A 23,573-nucleotide genomic window follows, 5' to 3' on the forward strand; every position below is an offset into this window, starting at 1 on the left:
GAAGTCAAGGACATTGCCCCTGATCTCATCTTTCTACCTCCAGGGAGAGCTAGTATTTCTTCTGTTTTTGTTTTGTTTACTCTCTTCTTCAGACCAGTGTTGCTGTTGGGATTACACAGGGTGAATCTTCCTGTCACCCATTTCCATATCAAAGAAGAGTCATAAATATGGTAGGTGTTGGTTTCTTAGGCTCACTGATTTCATCATTACAATGTAATCCAATCTTTATTTGGTTACAGAGTCACTTCCTTCTTCCCCCATGTGCTTGTTTTTACCAGATCCTTGTGAGTAGCTCCTCAAAGGCAGGCTGAACTTGAACCCTTTTCTGAGTTTCATAAGACAACTTGTTCAATGGGATCTTCCATCTTTGGAGTCAGGCACACCTGGGTTTGAATCCTGGCCTCATCGTTTGCTTATTTTGTAAACTTGGCAACTTTATACAACCCATGTGTGCCTCCATTAACTCATCAGAAAACAGGGATAAAGGACTTCCCTGGCTCTCCAGTGGGTAAGACTCAGCGCTTCCACTGCAAGGGGTACAGGTTGGATCCCTGGTTGGAGAAGTGAAATACCACATGCCACTCAGTGAGACCAAAAACAAAACAAAACAAAACAAAACAAAAAACTGGGACACACTTTACAACCCATCCACAGAACTGTTTTGAGGCAATTGCTACAATGCCCAGTGTCTAGCACACAGTAGAATAAATGATATCAGTTGTAGCTTCAGCAACATATAAATCTGTAATAGATTCAAAGAAAATGCAATGGCTTTGCTAAAATTTTGAATCAAGATTCTTCAAGATAGAAGGAGAGACCTTGAGATATGACACGTATCAGTGAGCTTCATCTTCCCCTTGAAGATCTTGCACTAATTACTGTAGCTTCAACATTATTCCCCAAGTATTGGGACAGTCTCCATCCATTGTCAATATCAGAGGACCAGGGATTGATTTTATAAAGGGAGCAACAGGGTTTCCCTTACAGATGCAAGTGAAAAAGCTGGGTTTCGCCTGTTTGGGGGCTTTCATTTGTCTAACTTTAAAAGGCATTCAGGGGAACCGTGTCCTAAGCACAGCTCTAGTTGTATCCGGGAAGAAAGAATGTATTGTAACTACTTTTTTCTCAGGCATTGTCTCATTCTGAACCACCATGCCATGGGATGCTGGGCAAAATCAATGTCTTTGGTCTTATTATTAGCTGCCCTTGGGCTTCCCGGAGAAATCTTGGAGGGCTGAGTTCACAGCTTTGCCGGAGATTCACAGCTGGAATAAGATGTTCAAGTAAGGAACATGAACAGGAATACATCCCTTTAATGTAAAAGTAGACTAGATCGAGTTGCAAAGGAGAAGAGGAGAAAGGATTTTCAAATTTCCTTTCCTGGAGAAAACCACCATCTCATGTTCGTAACAGGACATAATCTGAAAGCAAGTGGCTGAAAGGTGGTCTGGAGTTCCCACGTGGAGGTAGGTTTTGGAATCCCCTCTTGAGAGTCCAAATAGGAACATTATCTGGAGCAACCCTGGACTCATATAGGTGACCTAGATTATTTCATTTAACTTAGATTCTCTTACCACGTCTTGAGTTGGCCTCCTTGTAGGCACAAAGCTTTGCTGGCACCTGCTTTGCCACACTGGCTGAACATGTGATCTGAGCTGTGTCTGTCAAAAATCCTGTCTACATCTGTCCATTTACTGCAAGTGGGTCAGTCAAGGGCAGAACCTGGGTTGGCGCAAAACATCTGACTTTAACCGAAACTTTCACTTAGTTAGATTCAGGGGACCTGAATTTATTGCCTTATTTTTTTATATTTCATCTCCAACATTAATATTTTTATTTATCACTCTGTTCTTCTAAGGATAATGTATGTAAGAAAAAAGAAAAGCTTTTAGTTCCTTGTAATCAGGATAGCAATGCATTATTTGTGATACATTATTATCTCCACATTATCTACTTGGTCATAACTTCCTCTCAAGAATGTTTCCTTGAGAGCATTATGAATAAAAGAATAGTGTAAAAAAATTTTTTTTAAATGCTGCTAGTGAAAATGCATTAAAGTAGCTAATAATCCCAATAGAACAGAATAAGATGGACTCTGCAGGATGGATGGTATGAACCAACTCCACCAGCAGTAAAGCATTTCACAGCGTTTTGCTAATGTGGGAATCTTGACATATGGTATTGACAGGTAAGGATGTTAGAAAAAGGTAGTAATCTTTAATTTTAAAAAAACCATGATTTGATTTTAAAATCACTGTTATTTAGGACCCAGAATATTTTCATTTAATGACTATGCAGTGTGATAAAAAAAATCTAATTCTATTCTATTTTTTAAAAATCAAAAGTGCATACAGCCTAGACAGTATCTGAGATACTATCATTCCTGCTGTGAGGTTTTGTCCTTTACTTAAATAATTTTGAAGGCAAAAGATCAAATACAATTGAATTCTAAAGTGGAGAAAACTATTTTCCTGAAATGCCCAAAGAAGGAATGCTCAGCAAGAATGAATTAGTGAAGCAGAAAGACCAAGCTGAGTAGATGGTAGGAGGTGTGGTGGACACTGAGGTGACGCTGGATCAGCCACTTCAGGAGGAGCGGACAGAAATAGTATGAGGCCAAAAACCAGATACTTGCACAATCACATTAGAAGCAGATGGGAATTACATTGTACCCTGAACAAGAAGGGCTTCCCAGGTGGTGTTAGTGGTAAAGAACCTACCTGCCAATGCAGGAGACTTAAGAGATGTGGGCTCGATCCCTGGGTCAGGTCGATCCCTTGGAGGAGGGCAGGGCAATCCACTCCAGTATTCTTGCCTGGAGAATCCCACGAGCAGAGGAGCCTGACAGGCTACAGTCCACGGGGGCACAAAGAGTCAGACACGACTGTATTGATTTAGCATGTACCTCATTCTAAAAAAGAAATTCTGCTTTTTCATGATAATGTAAATAATCAAACTTGCATTAGTACATACAAGTCTATGCCTTTACAACATCGAGAAGCAAGGAAAGGAGACTGCATTACGAACAGATGCAATCCATTAAATGGAGCACAGAAGAAATAGCAGAGGGGTGTTTCCACCCTATTAAGCCAGGAGCAGAGGGTGGTGGCCCCTCAGAGCTCCGAGGGTTCTAAAGAGACGCTGGTGCCTCAGGACAGGCGGGGGCAAATTTTGCTTCAAAAATTCTTGAATCTCCAGTTACCATGATGTCTTGTTCAATAGCTTTTATCTCCCTACATCTCTGCATCCCAGGGGCCACTGGACTGAGTGGTTTCTGTTGTGCCAATAAGGAGGAAAATAGAAGCTCCTCCACCTCCAAGTCAAGTTAGGTCTCTGCTCAGTGCAGATAACTGTTTTCCCAAGGGTGGTGGCCTCACTAGTGACACTGACCTGCCACAGGTCTTGGAAGATTACAGCAGTGGTGGCTAGTGGGTGTCTGGGAATAAGAAATGCCCCTATGGAAGCAGTGAGCTCTCAACTCTGGCATAGCTGTTGCAGATGGTTTTGGGAGTCTCACGGGCAAAGTCAGTCCCAAGGAACCCTCTTACATTTGTGTGTTGAATAGGAGTAGCAGAGGGAGAATTTCCTGTCTGTGTATGCGCCTGGATGGATTCAATCCAAAGGACAAAGACAATCAAGCTTGGGCATGTACTGGGTGCTTTTCCTTTCTTTTCCCTTTGGGAATCCCACTTTCAGAGTTGGTTGGAAGTAGGACTCCCCCTAATGATTATTTATACAAGCTGCCTAACAAGATGCCCGGCCGTTTAATGGAAAGGATCTGCATTGATCTCTGACCCTGGTCTCTGGTGATCACAAAGCAGCCTCTTGAATGGGAGTACTGCACATCGTTGTTATCTACAGGATCTTGCCAGTGATGAACAAGGCTGTAGCTTCTCCAGGCTAAATGTCTTTTCTTCAGCTAAATTATCTCCACCCTTAGATGTCATAACATGACTTTGAACGAAGTGATCGCCAGTGTTCTCACTGGCTCTCAAGTTCTGTGTCTAAGCTTGTGACTGAAATGAAAATGAATGTCACAGTTGTTTGAAGGGTATAATTATGAATTGAAAATTGAATGCCAAGTGAAGTCTCAGTCTTCAACTAGGACACCAAACTCCTCACATTAAGTTGTCCTCTATTCCTGATGATTTTCCTTTTAATTAAAATGCAGCCTGATAGGCAGAATCATGGGGCCCATGAAGCAGTTATGTGATTCACTCAGCCATTTATATGCATGTGTGACCTATTTAGCTTTTAAAATCCTATTCAATGCCCAAAAAACGACATCAGAGAATTCAAACAAAAGATCGCAGGGAGTCCCATAATGAGACTGTTTTGATTATTCCAGTGATTAGCCTGTTTCCTCCCTCTTTAGTAATTTCATTTAGAAAAGTAGTCATTTTAAGAACAACTAGATTTTCTTTATTGCTTTTCTAGTTTACTGTGAAATTGGCAAGTGGCCAACCATCTGTGAAACTGCAGTCATTACTATTACTTAAAATTTATCAAACCTCTTGAGGTACTATGGAGGTAATTCTCCTTGCCTACAAAGACAAGGCCAAGAAAGGCAGGAATGAGCCCTAACATTGCACGAAAGTAGGTATCACCCCATGTTTCCATCTTTTAGCCCCAAATCCCAGAAATGGAGTTTGTGGACACTGTTGGGGGAATGTCAGGCGCAGGAGGCTTTCGAGCCGCTGCCAAGAGGCCATGCACGCATTTATCTGCCATTCATCATTTCTTGAAATGATGGGTGTGTTGCCCTTGAATGTAATTTACTTCTGAATAATTCGTATCCTTTAGCCTTGCATGTTTCTCTCTTGTTCTTTTACATTTTTACACATTCAGCAATGACACAGTGGAGATGTTTGAGAAATTACCACTGGAACTCCTCTCACTTCACTGCCCCTGGCCACAGATGTTTCCAAGTAGGAAGGCTGAACCGTAAGATGAGAACCGAGGCTAGCGCGGCCCTCCGGGAGTAAGAATCCAATACCGTTATCACCGCGGCAGGCAGGCGGTCATCCCGACGTTTTCCCTCAGACAGCGACATCTAGTGGCCGAGAGTCAAAGCCACCCACGGTGCTGCCCAAGTTCCCAGGGGCAGGGAGGTTGGTGCATGCCTCCTCCAGGCAGTGTAACCACACAGCCCGGTTCTTCTGCAACAGACAGGGTCTATGGACCTGTTGTCCAGGCATAATGATTAAAACTGCCTGCTTGACGGATGGGATAATGAATTACACAGCCTACTTACTGCTTGATTGTAGTGCTCTCAGCTATTCAGTGACAGGACACATTTTTAGCCAGTGTCATCACTGTGAGATAATGAGTTTGGGAAGATTACTCCCCATTGTGTAAAGTAATATTTATCGTTACCCATTCTGAAATTATCCTTCAAGCATTATGGGATGGTTCCCAGCTCTAATGCTGAGGCCTGGTGAGCAAGCTCATTTTCATGCTTTTGTAGATTTATCTATACCAGGCCTTTGTCTCCCCAGATGGACGCCCCTAATTTTACTCTATCCCCGGGGACCTCCTCCCTCTGATCATTAATTTCCCTTGTTAATCAGGCTGCAGTAGTGTTTGGAGGCGACTAGCCTGGCTGTCTAAAAAGTGACACGCAATGCCTTGTCCTTTCAGGCACTAACGAAAGGCCATCTGGTAGGTGTGGGGCTTTCCAGCTGTATTATAATTTTTTTTGAATTAAACATTTCTGACCACATAGAGAATAAAGGGCAGAGACTGAGTAGGTGGCCCATAGCGAACCCTCTGTTTATGTTTGCAGGATAAAAAAAGAAATCAAAGTAAAAAGGAAGACAAGAAAAAAAGAACAGTGAACAAAATTAAGAAGCAGTGTTACGAATTCTTGCAATTTGCAAGGGAAAAACGAGCTTCACTGTGTTTTTTAATCCCAAAGTTAACCTGAAGGAACAGCCTAACATTTTAAAGATTTGTTAAAAAATTCAAGGGTGATTTAAGTGAATCTCATAATTTCTGCTTTTCCAGGAATAGGAATTTTACCAAAAAAAGTACTTAACAGAAATAGAAGGAAAAGGGGGAGCATTTTGTAATACATATCTTACCCTTGTACTTTGTTTTTGATTTAGGAGTAAGATGCCATTAAAAAAAAAAAAAAAAGATGTATGAGAGACTTCCCTGTTTTGCATGGGGGACCTGAAAAAAGATTAACTGGATCTGATTCCAGTCCTACCTTACTGCAGATGTTACAATCTGTCTTCCTATGAAACATCAAGAGAATGTAACACTTAACAGGTCCTGTGCTGAATTTGACTTGTTTCTCTTTTCAAGCTAATCATCACAAAAACCACTCAAGTACAGCCTTATCTTCCTTTTGTAAGAGCTTCCAAGCATTTAGGTAACCGAGTTCCTTCTCTTAAAAAAATTATAATTCACTGGGAACACAGTCTTAACATGAGATACATGTTTATTGTGTATACTATTTGGACTCTAATCATTTAGAATTGCTGGACATTTAGACACAGACTAGACTGAAGTTCAACTGTATTTCATCTTTGATCAAAGAGTTTATTAAATAAAAATAAACCACACTTTACAGAAAGAGTTATATTTCTCAAGGAAAAAGCTATTTTTAAACTGAGTCACATTGTTTTTGTTAAGCACTGTTTTGTACTATACTATTTATAGAAGCAGATCACAATGGATCTCTACTTAAGAGTCCTTTATAAAGGCTGTATGCGACTGTTCCTTTTTGCCTGCAAAATGAGTTTTTCTTTTAAAAAGATTTTAAATATATAACTCGGACATACAGTCTTTCAGCTCATTTAATTTTTGAGATCTGATTATGAACATAAATGACAAAAAAGTGTAAATTTATATACCATCATCTCTAAGTATTTAAGAGCTATTGGATGACTACAGCTAGTGGTGGAGAAGGACATGGCAACCCACTCCAGTATTCTTGCCTGGGAAATCCCATGGACAGAGGAGCCTAGCGGGCTACAGAGTCCGTGGGGTCACAAGAGTGGGACATGACTTAATGACTAAATAACAAGAACAGTTAGTGGAGAAGTAACCATGACAATACTGTGTAAATTCAGAGCAGAAACATAAACAACCCTGCTTTATAAATGTCGTGCTCTTTCTTTATGCCTGGCATTGTGCCGAGGGCGGCATACAAAAAACTTTCTTCTTTATGAGAAACAGTTTCTTGAGGGTAAATTTATAATTGCCCTACATATGCTTTAAATGTGGGTTTAGAGGTTGTAGCCATGGTCTCCTTAAGTACCCATCAAATAATTAATTTTGCAAATTACAAAAGTGTTTAATTTGGCTTTTTGAAGCCACAGCTCTGAGACCAACTGTGCCCTTCCTAATTTGGAAATATTTTCTTTCTGATTTTTATTTTGACATGTACCCTGCTATCTCCTTTCGTTGCTATTTCTAGCATCCCATGAGAACTGCTTCCCCGGTTGTCATAGAGCAGATAAACACTCAAGAAAACCAAGAACTTGGTGCTTTCATAAAGCATTTATTTTTATTTGAAAACATTATACAGGCATTACATTGCCACAGCCAGTCCATAGGGGAGCATGCAAATATCAAAAATGGAGAGTTTGTTCAACTTATTGGTGTCAATTTCCTTTTTTGGTTCATATTTTCCTTTTGCAGTGTTGGGATTAGTGTGCTTGTTATTTATGTGGCTTGACAGTAGAATCCTACCCATGGGGTAAAAATCTGTACTGGTAGCTATCTGGGGACTACTAAGTGGTTACAAATCAAAACCAAACCCAAAACGAACAATACTACACGCTTGTCAAAAGGTTAATAGCACAAGTTAGCAATATCTAAACTAAACATTGAAACATTTTCATGGGACACAGTGGTACAAATTTTCCCATTGCTTGGTCTACCCGGTTGTGCATTTCAGAGTGTGGAGCTGTGGGAAGGTGTGACCAAGGTGAGCACTCGCCCCAGTGCAAGTTATCATGGAGAATGTGAGGACCACCACTTATCTCGAGCGAGATTTAGGAGAGCTAGGGTTTGCTTACCCAACCCAATGCTATATAAATTGCTAAAGTCTCATTTGTGGAAAAGAGAGTTATGGTAGATTGAAAAGCTGAAATTCTGGCTGGTGTCTACTGAGGTTATGAAATTCCAGAAACTCAAACAGCTAGAGATAATGACGTCCTACTCCCATGTCCTACCCCACTCCCAAAGGGTTGATGTCTTAACACAGAAAAAGAGTTTGTTTCTTGCTACTGTCTTTTTCCCCCCAAAAGGTCAATCTGGAACTCCTGATTCATGGGATGAATCTTGTACAATTCGACTATGTTATCAGCCTTTCTAAATGGAGAAGAACCAACATAGTGAGGCACCCCAGTGAGATGAAAGTCTTGTGTACGAGGACATGGGATGATAAAGGGTATACAGTGAATTCACCTTAACATTCATGCCTGGTTTCCATACAATTTGGAGTCAATTAAAATATCCTAGAAAATAATTCACACGGCAACCTGTAGCCATCCATTGATTGCAAACCTCTTTGAAATTAAAAAAAAAAAAAAACTTGCATCCACTGAGTTGACTTGGAAATACTTTCATCCACTTATTTCTCTTAAGATTTTACTAAGCGTCTACAAATGAGTGTCATAAAAATGAATAAAAAAAGATGAAAATATTTGGCTGAAAATAAATACTAAAAATGCAATAAATCAAACAAATTATGCAAACCAAAGGAATGTAAACACAAAAATAAAACCACAGTCTTTAAAGGTCTTCAGATCTGAATGGACAAAATAGTCAGAGAAAGGTATTTAATTGGTTTGAAAGGTAGCAGAGAGCAAACATTGACAAAGTTCTTTTGATTTGATACAGCTTTAATGCTGATTTTTTTTTTCACCAGAAATAAAACAGGCTTCTAAGCGGGCTGAATGGAGATGAGCATAAAATTTGCATATCAGGAAAGATAACTTGTCTGCTCCAACTCCAAGGCAGGACTACCTGTCCCCAGGGTACAGGGCAGACAGAGGCGCCATGTGGGTGCTAACTCACAGCATGGGACACTTTTGCAGGTCTATTTAGGCCTTCCTTGTTCAGGCTAGTATGGGAATCCTGACTAAGCTGCAATCTGTTCTCTACCTTACAGAGACCCCACTGGGGTTTTGCTTTGCTTACTTAACTTGAACTGATTTGAATTGCCCAAAGTTTCATAAACATTTGCTTTTCCTTTACAAATCCTGTAACTCTATCGAGGATCTTTCTGAATGATACTGAAGCCAGCCAAACATAAAGACTATTGCATGTGCTGATAGGAAGAAAGAGAATCTGCTGTCAATCACAGAGCTCTGTGGTGTTTCTCGATTTTCTACGTTTGAAGAAAGAGCTATTATAAAGGCGACAAAATTAGATTAGTGACATACCCCTCAAAGCCTTATCAGGACCCTGGAATATTCTCTGTATCCATAAGAGTGCTATGTTGATACATTTCTGCTATCGAATGGATGCCAAATATGACCAAAAATGCCAGACTTTTTCATTGGTGAGATTTTTACTACTACACAGTGGCCGTATCAGATGAGCTGTTGTCAGAGGCTGTACCACAGCAGCATCCTGACTTTGTTGGGAGGCCAGACAACCAATGATATCCCACAATCAAGATAATTTCCATGCTGGTATATTTCAAAAAGGGTGTCACGCAAAAGGGCAGAGGACCATGGCTTTTTCCAATGCCTTGATTGATCTCCATATTATCACTAAAGAAATCTAGGGGGAAAAGGAAAATTAATTTTTTTTTTTTTTTGGAAGAGGGAACATAGGAAGGGGCAGAAAGATTTTTTTAAAAAAGATATTACCCTAAGCACAAGTGATATTACTCTGGGGTTTCCCATAAGCCACAGAAATGGAACATTCCTTATCCTGTTATTACAGGGACTTGATTAGCAGAATCATGTGTTGCAACAGAAAGGCAATGGCCTGGAGTAATCCGAGGTTGAAATATAAAAAGGCTAAAATGTTTGTTTTATATCTATTCCTAGAATAGAGAATTATGTGGTCAGTTGCCACTCCCCACAAGGGTCATAGCACGAAATACATATTGAGCAGGCGATCCAACAGGTAACAGAGGGAGCCATGAGCCCCCAGGTGCCTAGGATAAGGAAGCGTTGCAGTGTGGGGCTCCTGTGGCATGCAGCACTCAGAGAAGGTGCACAAAAATAAAGTGTGATTCTTAAAAAGTGACTTGCCATAGAAAAGTGGGAGTGATGCTAACTACATGTGGGTCTGGCGAGAGTTCCCATCAGGAGTACAAAACCTCCTCCTGAAAGTCGCTATCATAACAGTAACCATATCATACAAACAGTAATACTTGCTTTTGATTCAAACATTTTCACAGTAATTAATGTGGACGGGGGTGGTGGTGTATGTGTGTGTGTGACCAGGATACACACTAGGCAGGCATCCCTCCAGGCAGATCAGAGCCTGCATCTCCAGGGATGTTCAGCGTGTGCCTCGTACAGGCTTTCGGATTTGCTACCTTGCAGTCCACCTCCGTAAACCGCACCTAATAAATACCTTTCTCTATGTACAAAACAGAGATGACGGGCAGACACACAGCTGCGTAGGTGTCCTCAGGGGTCAGGGAGGCTGTCATCCTAGGCCACGCGCACATGGGGCTCATCTTCGGTCTCCTGGCCCAGGCTGGTGTAGGTGACTGAAGGCTCCACCTGAGCTGTGGCTGGTAAGTCCACGACGGGTCCCGAAGGGTTGCGGAACTGCTTGTAAACCCGGGGGTCCTGGGCTATGTACGTGGAGGTGGATGAGTAGAGCACCAGCCCGAGAAGGATGGTGAAGAAAGACAGGAGATACAGTCCTGAAAACTGAACAACACAACAGGCAAGTCACTTAGCAGCCAGAGCCGAACTACGTACACAGGGGTGAGAGGGAGGGAGAGAGAGCAGAGTCGTTTTCTCTCGTGACAGGCAGCTTGATGAGTCCACCAATGATCTTGATGGAAGATGAATGTTCTCTTCTGCTCTGGCTTGGTCTTATTGATTCTCCTTATCTTTTTTCTTGATTCTGTGGCTAACACAGAGGAACATTTAGCTAATTGTCTCTAAAGCACCCGTCCGAGTTACCTGATGTGGGAGAGCTAGTTAATCATGAACTGAAATACATCAAGTTAAAAGCAGAAAACTCTCCAGTATCACTCAATAAAGAGTTGGTTGTTTGTGGCTTCATTAAACACAGGAGAAATATAGATACACCACTTAAGGTTGTAATGAAGCCATAAACACCGAGTCCCTCGCTGACACAGCTGCAGCAGGCACTTTCGTTTCACCTTAATCCAATTCAGACACTATTTGTCTTCTGAGTAGGAATTGTTATTGACTTTGGTAACTATCTTAGCAAGACTAGATTATCCCTGGATAGAAAGAAATAGTATACCCTTTCATTCTTGCTCCACTAATCTAAAACCAAAACCAAACAGGAAAGGATATATAGTGTTGTGTTTCTAAACTACTGCTTGACAACTCAGAGTTTTGTGGGGGAAAAGAAAGAAAATATTGGTGTATACAACTTCTCTGAGAATTTGCATATTTTTTTTAAAAAAACTATACCTTTTGGGCCTTCTTGGGTAGTTATTATGGAATTACTTGAGTAGTCAGTGGGAGAGAGGGAGGTAACATTATGAGTATTGCCATGGTAACAATGTGAGTGTTGTCATTTCTGTTGTTTCATTCATTCATTCACTCCTTCATTCTTTCACTAGTTTCTTCTATGCCTTCTCTGAATCAAAGATTGAACTATGTACTGAGGAAACAGAAATGAAAACATATTGTCCTTACTACCAAAGACTGAATAGTCTCAGTGGAGAACCAGAGGTATAGATAGAAAAAAATAATACAATGCACTTATTGCATGCTGATTCTCATTGTAGTTGATGGCTGTTGTCCTAGTCTTGACCACATCCTGCATCTGTTACCCAGTCCAAGCTCACTCTGTTCATTGACTACAGGCTAATAAATCAAGATGTTGAGATCTTGAGGCAAGGAATACAACTTTGGAAAGCCATTTGACCCAAAAGATGGCAGACTAATGGCTTGAAATAACCATCTTGTTGGGGCCTGGATGCCAGGTTCTTCTATGGATCAGAGATGGGGGGAGGTTAGGACACAAAGTAAAAAAGACCGTTTAATTCTTGCAAATGTCTCCTAGAATGGCAAGCCTCAGGCAGGGGGATGTGTGAGTTTCACTTCCTTACAGTCATTTCACTGGTGGTATGAAATGGAATATCTGCTATTATATCAACAAACAAAGATGCCACAGCTATCTGGAATTCCAGCACTCCAAATGTGAACTTCTGAGCCACTCTAGTAAGCAGCAGATGAGGGGCACCATTTCCCACACAAAGAACTCAAGAAAGTCACAGTCCTTCATAGGTGGGTAGGGTCAGGCTGTCTCCCTGTGAATCAAACAAAGGCATCCTAGCCCAAGGGTCGGGAGGAGGAGAGGCAGGCAGGGCTCCTTGAGGCAGGCCATTAAGTATGCCTATAATAACAAAAGCAGCAAAATAAGAGTTAAAGTCACAGAAGCAGAGCCAGTATGGATTTAAAATTAACCCTTCCCAACTACACATCCATTTGGAAAAAAGAATCAATTTGATTTTCCTTTTGGGGGGAGGGGTACCAATTACTTTATTTGAGGGAATGGTACTAAGGAAAGAACTTAAGTAGACATTTTGGTACCACTTATAGAAAAGGTGGAGTACAAATATGCATGTACTGCCTTGGTGTCTAGGGACATCACCCCTGTGGCTATAGGAAGCCAGGCTGAGGAGGTCTGGCTTTCATTATCACTGTTTCCCAGGGTGTGCTTGTCAAAGAGATACTCTGCCATGCCAGATTTGATTTTCTTATTTTATTTTTTTATGCTCATAGTCTAAAACAACCAGGCTTCCTTGGTGGCTCAGATGGTAAAGAATCTGCCCGAAATGCAGGAGACCCAGGTTTGATCCCTAGGTCGAGAAGATTCCCTGGAAAAGGGAACAGCTACCCATTCCAGTATTCTTGCCTGGAGAATTCCATGGACAGAGGAGCCTGGTGGACTATAGTCTATGGGGTCACAAAGAATCAGACACTACTGAGTGACTAATACTTTCACTTTACTAAAACTGGGAGAAACTGGTAAAAAAAAAATTAATTGGAAGCTAGAATAAAATAGGAAAAGGATCCAGAGAGTCTATAAAGTTGCAATGTTATAATAAAGAGTTATAAGATGGATGTGTGGTGTGTGTGCTCAGTTGTCTGACTCTTTGGGATCCCATGGACTGTAGCCTGCCAGGCTCCTCTGTCCATGGAATTTTCAGGGTTGCCATTTCCTACTCCAGGGGATTGTCCCGACTCAAACATTGAACCTACATCTCTTGTGTCGCCTGCATTGGCAGGCGGATTCTTTACCACCATGCCACAGTGTTCAATAATAGGAAAGGCAGTTTTGCAAGTGGCACATAGAAAAACTATTTGTGTGGCTAAAAGTCCCTGCTGTGATGTCTTGTTGTTTACCTTACTCTCTCGCTCTTTTAGCACCAGCAAGGTAGTTAAGACTAAGATCACTTTTTGATTTTCTTTCTAGAGTCCGCATCACTGCCTTTAATTCCTTTATCAATCACAGTCATATGATAATGCTTCCTCAGATGGCTTGTATACTGGATTCAGCTTATAACAGCTTCACTAAACTTGATTAATTCAGTTTCTCTCAATGAAAATAATTATTTTTCTTTATGAATTTGTTTATAAAATAAGATGGTAGCAAAACAACATGCAGGTCAAAGAAACAGAAACCATGGACTGGTTCCAAATTGGGAAAGGAAAACATCAAGGCTGTATATTGTTACCTGCTTATTTAACTTATATGCGAAGTATATCATGCAAAATGCTAGGCTGGATGAAGCTCAAGCTGGAATCAAGATTGCTGAGAAAAATATCAATAACCTCAGATACGCAGATGACACCACCCTTATGGCAGAAAGCAAAGAGGAACTAAAGAGCCTCTTGATGATGGTGAAGAGGAGAGTGAAAAAGCTCGTTTAAAACTCAACATTCAAAAAACTATGATCATGACATCTGGTCCCATCACTTCATGGCAAACAGATGGGGAAACAATGGAAATGGTGACAGACTTTATTTCCTCAAGCTCCAAAATCACTGTGATGGTGACTGCAGCCATGGAATTAAAAGATATTTGCTCTTTGGAAGAAAAGCTATGACAAACCTAGACAGCATATTAAATAGCAGAGACATTACTTTGCTGAGAAAGGCCCATCTAGTCAAAGCTATGGTTTTTCCAGTAGTCATGCATGGATGTGAGAGTTGGACCATAAAGTAAGGTGAGTGCCAGAGAATTGATGCTTTTGAACTGTGGTGTTGGAAAAGACTCTTGAGAGTCCTTTGGACCGCAAGGAGATGCAACAAGTCAATCCTAAAGGAAATCAGTCCTGAGTATTCATTGGAAGGACTGATGCCAAAGCTGAAACGCCAATACTTTGGCCACCTGATGCGAAGAACTGACTCATTGGAAAAGACCCTGATGCTGGGAAAGATTGAAGGCAGGAGGAGAAGGGTACAACAGAGGATAAGATGGTTGGATAGCATCACCGACTCGATGGACATGAGTTTGAGCAAGCTCTGGGTGTTGGTGATGGACAGGGAAGCTTGGTGTGCTGCAGTCCATGAGGTCACAAAGAGTTGGACATGACTGAGTGACTGAACTGAAGAGCTTCATCCTTTACTTGAAACTTTCCCTGATATCTCAGAAGATGAAGAATCTGCTTGTAATGCAGGAGACCCAGGTTTGATCCCTGAGTTGGGAAGATCCCCTGAAGAAGGGAATGGCTACCCACTCCAGTATTCTTGCCTGGAGAATTCCATGGACAGAGGAGCCTGGTGGGCTATAGTCCGTGGGATTGCAGAGTCGGACACAACTGAGTGACTAACACTTTCACTTCACTTTCAACAAATGAAATGAGCTTGTTCCTAACAGTAGCAACATTTCAAATATTTTGATACTGACTTTCATTTTCAAAAAACCCCTCATGCATCTCCAGTTTCAAGTGAGAAGCTTGCAAGGGAGGTTTTGCAACAGAGGCTGCCTCTGTTGCGGCAGATGGAGGCAGAGAGATTAAGAATGGGCTCTGAGATTAGAACTACATTCTATCCACAAACCGGATTTAAATCCTAGCTCCACTCCTCTCTGACTGTCATTTTGGACAAGTTTCTTTCCAGGTCCAAGTTCTTTATCAGTACAGCGGGGATAATAATTGTACCTACTGTATAGGATGGTTATAACGGTAAAATTAGGTAAAGCATGTGAAGCACTTATCCTAGCGCCTACATCACAGTGAGGATTCAGTCTACATTGACTCCATTGCTAATATTATTCAATCTACATTGGCTCCATTGTTCTCATCAATGACTATATGTATCAGTGTTACCATATTTTTATATAATCATTGATTAAACTGCTTTTCTTTAATAGGCTCTTGACTACAGGACTGTGTCTTTCTTGACCAGTGTCAAGTGCAGAGTCTGGCATAGTGTGTGTGTTGTGAGTTGTGTCTGACTCTTTGCGACCCCACAGACTGTAGCCTACCAGGTTCCTCTGTTCCTGGAATTCTCCAGGCAAGAATACTGGAGTGGGTTGCCATTTCCATATCTATTAAGTTTTATTTGCTCTTTGTTTACAGTTTGAATGAATTAATGCATTTAACTGAAGTTTCATACTAAAGAAAGAAACAATTAAAAAACTAGCCTGTATCAATAGTGGATTTCAAATGTATTAGCTTTCAACTCAATCCAGCATTATTTCTCATACATAAAATGCTAAACAGAGACTCCTTGAGAGAGAAGTTGTAGTAGTGATCCTTAATCATTGACCCCGAAAGTCACCATCTTCAAACCTATAATCAATTAGGGGAGAGTGATAAGATGATGAATTGGGAGGGGCAATGCATAAGGCAAGAGTCTGGTAGAAGATTGTAGACTGCTGATCAGAGATCTGACAGAGGAAGTTTGATAACTTGAGGTGAACAGTCTTTGGTAACTGAAATAATGTAGGGACAGGAAAAGATCTGATACAGGGTATGAGAAAGGTTTGAATTTCTCTCAATTTCTGATTTTGGTTCCTATATACTGACTTGATTAACATGACAAATATTTTAATAGCCAATTCTTGTAAAGCTAATGTCTTTGCCAGTGTTAAAAAAAAATACTATTTGAACCAATCACTTTTGAGACATGGAACTATTAAGTTGAATGATAAATCCAATACAAAGAGGTTTTGGGACACAGCTTTCAAATGGCAACACTTATCTTACTTCCATTGCATTTCTATTTAATTCAAACAGAATTCACACTAAAATAGTTCAAAATACAGACAGAAAGGAATTTTATATGACAGAGGTGTCTTGGAAGTCATCAAGAGGTTTAATAGCCAGGAGAGAAAGTTTTCATTTAACACACAAGATCAAAAAGGAATCAGAAAGGAAAGGATTATGGTGAATTACAAAAAGGTTTGGTATTTTAAAAGGTAAGAAAAAGTTTCCTTTTCCTTTTTTCTTTATAGATTGATAATACCCCTATTAGGGGTACCTAACAGGATGACCCTCAGTTCTGGATGCTGTACTTATCCTGATAGAGTGTTGTTGTTTTTTTTTTTTTAAAGCAATCAATCAAACAAAAAGTCTGCATATTCCAGGCTGCTTTACTTGTTAACTTCAAAGAAATACTCATGCCTACTTCCCAGAAAGCCATCTGCCAGTGACAGATATGGCGAGTTTCAGGTGGAGGTTTGCTGCTTCCTGTATGAATATGGGCTGCTGTTTGCAGTATACTCTGTGAGCCTCTCCAAGGTCAATCGTGGCCCATCAATCTTCTGATGAAGAAGCTGTGGTCCACATGTGAGCATCAGAAATGCTGCACTTTGCCTGCATTTTATCTGACTTGTAATTTAGAGAAGTTGCACAAGGATGCACCTTTTTTCACTACCATACTGCACATGCTGCTGACTTTCCTCTTGCCTTTTTCTATTTTGATAGGTCTCTTTGCTAACAAGGATCAGAAAGTACTCATTGTACGTAATGAGAATATCTGTGGTGTTGCTGAAAGCAATCTGACTGGGATAAGCCACTGTCCAGAACAGGGTGGCTTGGAGGATTGATGATAAGGCTATATAGATCTCTCTATCTTCAACTAGAGAGGAAATCTAGCTTAGCCAGTTACTTGTTAGCTAATGGGACATCTGGGCTTCCCTGGTGGTTCAGTGCTAAGGAAACTGCCTGTCAATGCAGGAGAAGTGGGTTTGATCCCTGGGTCAGGAATATCCCCTAAAGAAGGAAATGGCAACCCACTCCAGTATCTTGCCTGGAAAATCCCATGGATGGAGGAGCCGGTGGGCAGTCCATTGGGTCGCAAAGAGTTGAACACAACTGAGAGGCTACAACACCAACAACAATGGGACATTCGGCACTCAGTTAGCAACAGGCCACATTTTCATCTTAGTTTTGGTATTAAACATCTAAGTTGAGATTTAATAATCAAATGACTTTAATGGACCTAAATCTATATGAATAGAAAACCACATGGTTTGAAAGCCATTTCAATGTACTTTTATAAATATATTGACTAGATTATGTGAGGAAGAGGACAATTTTTAAAGGAGGCATTCTTTTCATATTGACTAAAAGATGGCAGGGGTGAGCAGAGAGGAACATGGGCAACCCTCAGAGAGGTGTGCAGTAGGATATGAAGTGACCATGGGCTAACGCTCTACTTTAACTGGATGTGTATACCCCAGGAGGACCTGGTTTTTCCTTCCTTCCTTGAGCATGAACGTCAAAAGACGTCTTTTACAATGTATGCCTCTTTGTAACATGGCTTTTACAAGGTTCCTGATGTTGGGCTCTGGTTGTTTTTATTCAATGACCCCACTTGGACCTATTAATAATCAGAACTAATTGTGATTTAATAGGTAACGAAAAGCTAAAGGATTCTCTTAGCTCTTAAAGAGAGATATATGGTAGTTTCGTCTCCAAAAGTACAAAGATTCAACAGAAATAGAAACTATCACTTGTGAGAGGTAGAGGAAAGACATGGAGAAAAAACAGTTGTTGGTGGGTTTCTTAGGAAAGTGGGGTTCAGGGGAATGAGACTTGCAGCTCCTGCAGCTATCTGAGAAAAAGGAAAGGTTTAGATTTAAATCTAATTTAGGTCTAACTTATAGAGCTGACTGTGGCTCAGATCATGAACTCATTATTGCCAAATTCAGACTTAAATTGAAGAAAGTAGGGAAAACCACTAGACCACTCAGGTATGACCTAAATCAAATCCCTTATGATTATACAGTGGAAGTGAGAAATAGATTTAAGGGACTAGATCTGATAGAGTGCCTGATGAACTATGGATGGAGGTTCATGACATTGTACAGGAGACAGGGATCAAGACCATCCCCAAGAAAAAGAAATGCAAAAAAGCAAAATGGTTGTCTGTGGAGGCCTTACAAATAGCTATGAAAAGAAGAGAAGTGAAAAGCAAAGGAGAAAAGGGAAAATATACCCATTTGAATGCAGAGTTCTAAAGAATAGCAAGGAGAGATAAGAAAGCCTTCCTCAGTGATCAATGCAAAGAAATAGAGAAAAACAATAGAATAGGAAAGACTAGAGATCTCTTCAAGAAAGTTAGAGATACCAAGGGAACATTTCATGCAAAGATGGGCTCAATAAAGGACAGAAATGCTATGGACCTAACAGAAGCAGAAGATATTAAGAAGAGGTGGCAAGAATACACAGAAGAACTATACAAAAAAGATCTACACAACCCAGATAATCACAATGATGTGATCACTCACCTAAAGTCAGACATCCTGGAATGTGAAGTCAAGTGGGCCTTAGGCAGCATCTCTACGATCAAAGCTAGTGGAGGTGATGGAAGTCCAGTTGAGCTATTTCAAATCCTGAAAGATGATGCTGTGAAAATGCGGCACTCAATATGTCAGCAAATTTGGAAAACTCGGCAGTGGCCACAGCCACAGGACTGGAAAAGGTCAGTTTTCATTCCAATCCCAAAGAAAGGCAATGCCAAAGAATGCTCAAACTACCGCACAATTGCACTCATCTCACATGCTAGTAAAGTAATGCTCAAAATTCTCCAGGCCAGGCTTCAACAACACGTGAACCATGAACTTCCAGATGTTCAAGCTGGTTTTAGAAAAGGCAAAGGGACCAGCGATCAAACTGCCAACATCTGCTCGATTATCGAAAAAGCAAGAGAGTTCTAGAAAAACGTCTATTTCAGTTTTATTGACTATGCCAAAGCCTTTGACTGTGTGGATCACAATAAACTGTGGAAAATTCTGAAGGAGATGGCAGTACCAGACCACCTGACCTGCCTCTTGAGAAACCTGTTTGCAGGTCAGGAAGCAACAGTTAGAATTGGACATGGAACAACAGACTGGTTCCAAATAGGAAAAGGAGTATGTCACGGCCGTATATTGTCACCCTGCTTATTTAACTTATATGCAAGAGTACATCATGAGAAATGCTGGGCTGGAAGAAGCACAAGCTGGATTCAAGATTGCTGGGAGAACTATCAATAACCTCAGATATGCAGATGACACCACCTTTATGGCAGAATGTGAAGAAGAACTAAAGAGACCTTGATGAAAGTGAAAGAGGAGAGTGAAAAAGTTGGCTTAAAGCTCAACATTCAGAAAACTAAGATCATGGCATCCGGTCCCATCACTTCATAGATGTGGATAGATGGGGAAACAGTGGAAATAGTGGCTGACTTTATTTTGGGGGGCTCCAAAACAACTACAGATGGTGATTGCAGCCATGAAATTAAAAGACACTTACTCCTTGGAAGGAAAGTTATGACCAACCTAGACAGCATATTAAAAAGCAGAGACATTACTTTGTTAACAAAGGTCCGTCTAGTCAAGGCTTTGGTTTTTCCAATAGTCATGTATGGATGTGTGAGTTGGACTATAAAGAAAGCTGAGCACTAAAGAATGGATGCTTTTGAACTGTGGTGTTGGAGAAGACTCTTGAGAGTCCCTTGGACTGCAAGGAGATCCAACCAGTCCATCCTAAGGGACATCAGCCCTGGGTGTTCACTGGAACGACTGATGTTGAAGCTGAAGCTCCAATACTTTGGCCACCTGATGTGAAGAGCTGACTCATTTGAAAAGACCCTCATGCTGGGAAAGATTAAGGGCAGGAGGAGGAGGGGATGACAGAGGATGAGATGGTTGGATGGCATCACTGACTCAAGGACATGAGTTTGGGTAAATTTTGGGAGTTGGTGATGGACAGGGAGGCCTGGCGTGCTGTGGTTCATAGGGTCGCAAAGAGTCGGATATGACTGAATGACTGAACTGAACTGATAGAACTGAGGAAGCTTAGTGAAAAGACAAGTGGGAACAGGGAGAAAATAAGGTCCAATGAAAAAGACAAAAGATATAGGAAAAGAAAATTTCTCAATAGCTAGGAGGAAACATGACTGAAAAACTTGGATTAGTCAACCCCCCACCCCATATAATTCTTTTCTATATTCACTTAACATGTATTTTTTTCTCTTTGTCTCATTTTGTGTATGTACACACACACACACACACACATACCTCGGAGCCACTATGGCTGACCTGATAGATCCTGCCTTGTGAACTTTGCTTTAAAAAATTTTTTTTTCACTTTATTTGAATGATCTAAGATGTTTAATTGAAACCACAAAAGGCAAAAAAGGAATGAAACATAAAAATAGGAACAGAAATCAAGGGCAAGGAATAGAAAATAGTAACAAACATGGTCGACAATAATTCAATTATATCAATAATCACTTTAAACATCAATGATCCAAATACATTCTGAACTTTTCTTTAGAGAAGCTGAGTAGCCTGAGAGAACACCATCCCTGAAGGCTTCTCATGTATGGCAAATGGGCAAAGGGCAACAGTTCCAAGCCTCCTGTGGTTCCAAGGCTACATAGGAAGAGTGGAGGAAGGAAATACCATGTCAGTCAGTCAGTCAGTCAATTCAGTCGCTCAGTTGTGTCCGACTCTTTGCGACCCCATGGACTGCAGCATGCCAGGCTTCCCTGTCCATCACCAACTCCCAGAGCCTACTCAAACTCACGTCCATTGAGTCAGTGATGCCATCCAACCATTTCCTCCTCTGCCATCCCCTTCTCCTCCCACCTTAAATCTTTCCCAGCATCAGGGTCTTTTCAGATAAGTCAGTTCTTTGCACCAGGTGGCCAAAGTATTGGAGTCTCAGCTTCAGCATCAGTCTTTCCAGTGAATATTCAGGATTGATTTTCTTTAGGATGGACTGGTTGGATCTCCTTGCAGTCCAAGAGACTCTCAAGAGTCTTCTCCAACACCACAGTTCAAAAGCATCAATTCTTCAGCTCTCAGCTTTCTTTATAGTCCAACTCTCACATCCATACATGACTACTGGAAAAACCATAGCTTTGACTAGATGGACCATTGTTGGCAAAGTAATGTCTCTGCTTTTTAATATGCTGTCTAGATTGGTCATAATTTTTCTTCCAAGGAGCAAGCTTCTTTTCAGTTCATGGGTGTAATCACCATCTGCAGTGGTTTTGGAGCCCCCCAAAATAAAGTCAGTCACTGTTTCCATTGTTTCCCCATCTATTTGCCAGCAAGTGATTGGAACAGATGCCATGATCTTAGTTTTCTGAATGTTGAGCTTTAAGTCAACTTTTTCACTCTCCTCTTTCACTTTTATCAAGAGGCTCTTTAGTTCCTCTTTGCTTTCTGCCGTAAGGGCAGTATCATCTGCATATCTGAGGTTATTGATAGTTCTCCCAGCAATCTTGAATCCAGCTTGTGCTTTATCCAGCCCAGCATTTTGCGTGATGTACTCTGCATATAAGTTAAATACGCAGGGTGACAAAATACAGCCTTGATGTACTCCTTTCCCAATTTGGAACCAGTCTGTTGTTCCATGTCCAGTTCTAACTGTTGCTTCCTGACCTGCATAGAGATTTCTCAGGAGGTAGGTCAGATAGTCTGGTATTCCCATCTCTTTAAGAATTTTCCACAGTTTGTTGTGATCCACACAGTCAAAGTCTTTGGCATAGTCAATAAAGCAGAAATAGATGTTTTTGTGGAACTCTCTTGCTTTTTCAATTATCCAGTGGATGTTGGCAGTTTAATCTCTGGTTCCTCTGTCTTTTCTAAATCAAGCTTGAACATCTGAACATGGTTCACGTACTGTTGAAGCCTGGCTTGGAGAATTTTGAGCATTACTTTGCTAGCATGTGAGATGAGTGCAATTGTGTGGTAGTTTGAGAATTCATAGCTCAAGGCCAACATTACTGGTAAAACTTCAAAAGACAAGTTGCCTTGACCAAACAAAGGGGCTCTAGTGGATGTCAGCCTGCCATGGAAACATGAGAATGGTTAAGAGTTGAAAATGGTTTCTCAGCTGCGTAAGGAAGCTGCTCAGAAATGAATTCAAGGATATTTCTAAGTCTTAGACATGTTTTCTGACATGGAGTATTTCAGGTACACAAAGAATATATGGCCACTATAATGATATCCTCTCTAGTTCTTATTCATCTTTTAAAGAGATACAGATGTAATCAAATCTTTCCATATTCAAAATTTTTAATTGATTTTTTTTTTAAAACTGGGTTTTTTTTGCACACCACGAGGCACGTGGAATTTTAGTTTCCTGACTAGGGATTGAACCCACATCCCCTGTACTGGAAGCATGGAGCCTTAATCCATGGATCACCAGGAAAGCCCCCACTCTCCACATTTTAAACTCTTAATTAGAAAATACAAAAAAAAAAAAAAAAAAAAGAAAAGAAAATACCTAGGATGGTAGAGTCTGGGAATCTGCAAATTTAGCAGTTGCTTCAGAAGTCAATGCAACCATTGGTAAATGGAATGAAGGAGGTTATACACACAGGCTGGTAAAGGTGAGGTTCAGTAGCTGCTGGGAAGAATTTCTCTGTATGGAGACTGGCCTGGCATTTCCAGCAGCAAGTTATGCCTGGGAAGAATTAGACTTTTCATTAAATCTGTGAAACTTTCCTGAATATTCTGCACATAAAGCACAGGCTCCTCTCCCTAGTACTACCACTCTTTGTGATATGAAATGCATATATAAAGATAAAGCTACTGGTACATCTAATCGAGATTTCTAGACCAAAAAAAAGAAAAAAAAATGAGCCCAATACTATTTCAAACAGAACCAGATTTCATAGTTTGGAGATCTTAGGTACCAGGGTAGTTTAAAGATTCATCAGTGACAAAGTTGGGCAAAATACCAATCAAAAGAATGAACCATAATTAAAGATAATGCTGCTGCTGTGGAATTTTTAAGTCCCAACATTCTGCATAGGTAAAATTGGGTTTTATAACTAAATTGCCTGAGGAGCCCAAGGTCTCGAGTCCCCAGTTGATATGTGGTTTGAAAGGTGGACCCTGTGGAAACAGCTGAGCTGCTGAGTGTCCTGAGGCAGGAAGGAGAGGATGGATTATCAGTGATGACATGTCTCTTAGCAGCTGTG

General features: G+C 40.8%; 1 protein-coding gene across 1 annotated transcript in view; it reads right to left on the reverse strand.

Moving 5' to 3' along the window:
- Nucleotides 1–7,539: 7,539 nt before the first annotated feature.
- SLC35F1 (solute carrier family 35 member F1) overlaps nt 7,540–23,573 on the reverse strand; it is a 402,967-nt gene continuing 386,933 nt past the window's right edge. Inside the window, exon 8 of the mRNA XM_061132019.1 lies at nt 7,540–10,856. Within this exon, the coding sequence (XP_060988002.1) occupies nt 10,632–10,856 (225 nt within the window). The 3' untranslated portion in view covers nt 7,540–10,631. The remainder of the gene's footprint in view (nt 10,857–23,573) is intronic.

The sequence above is a fragment of the Dama dama genome, chromosome 28 (genome assembly GCF_033118175.1).
Source record: "Dama dama isolate Ldn47 chromosome 28, ASM3311817v1, whole genome shotgun sequence".
Classification (NCBI taxonomy): domain Eukaryota; kingdom Metazoa; phylum Chordata; class Mammalia; order Artiodactyla; family Cervidae; genus Dama; species Dama dama.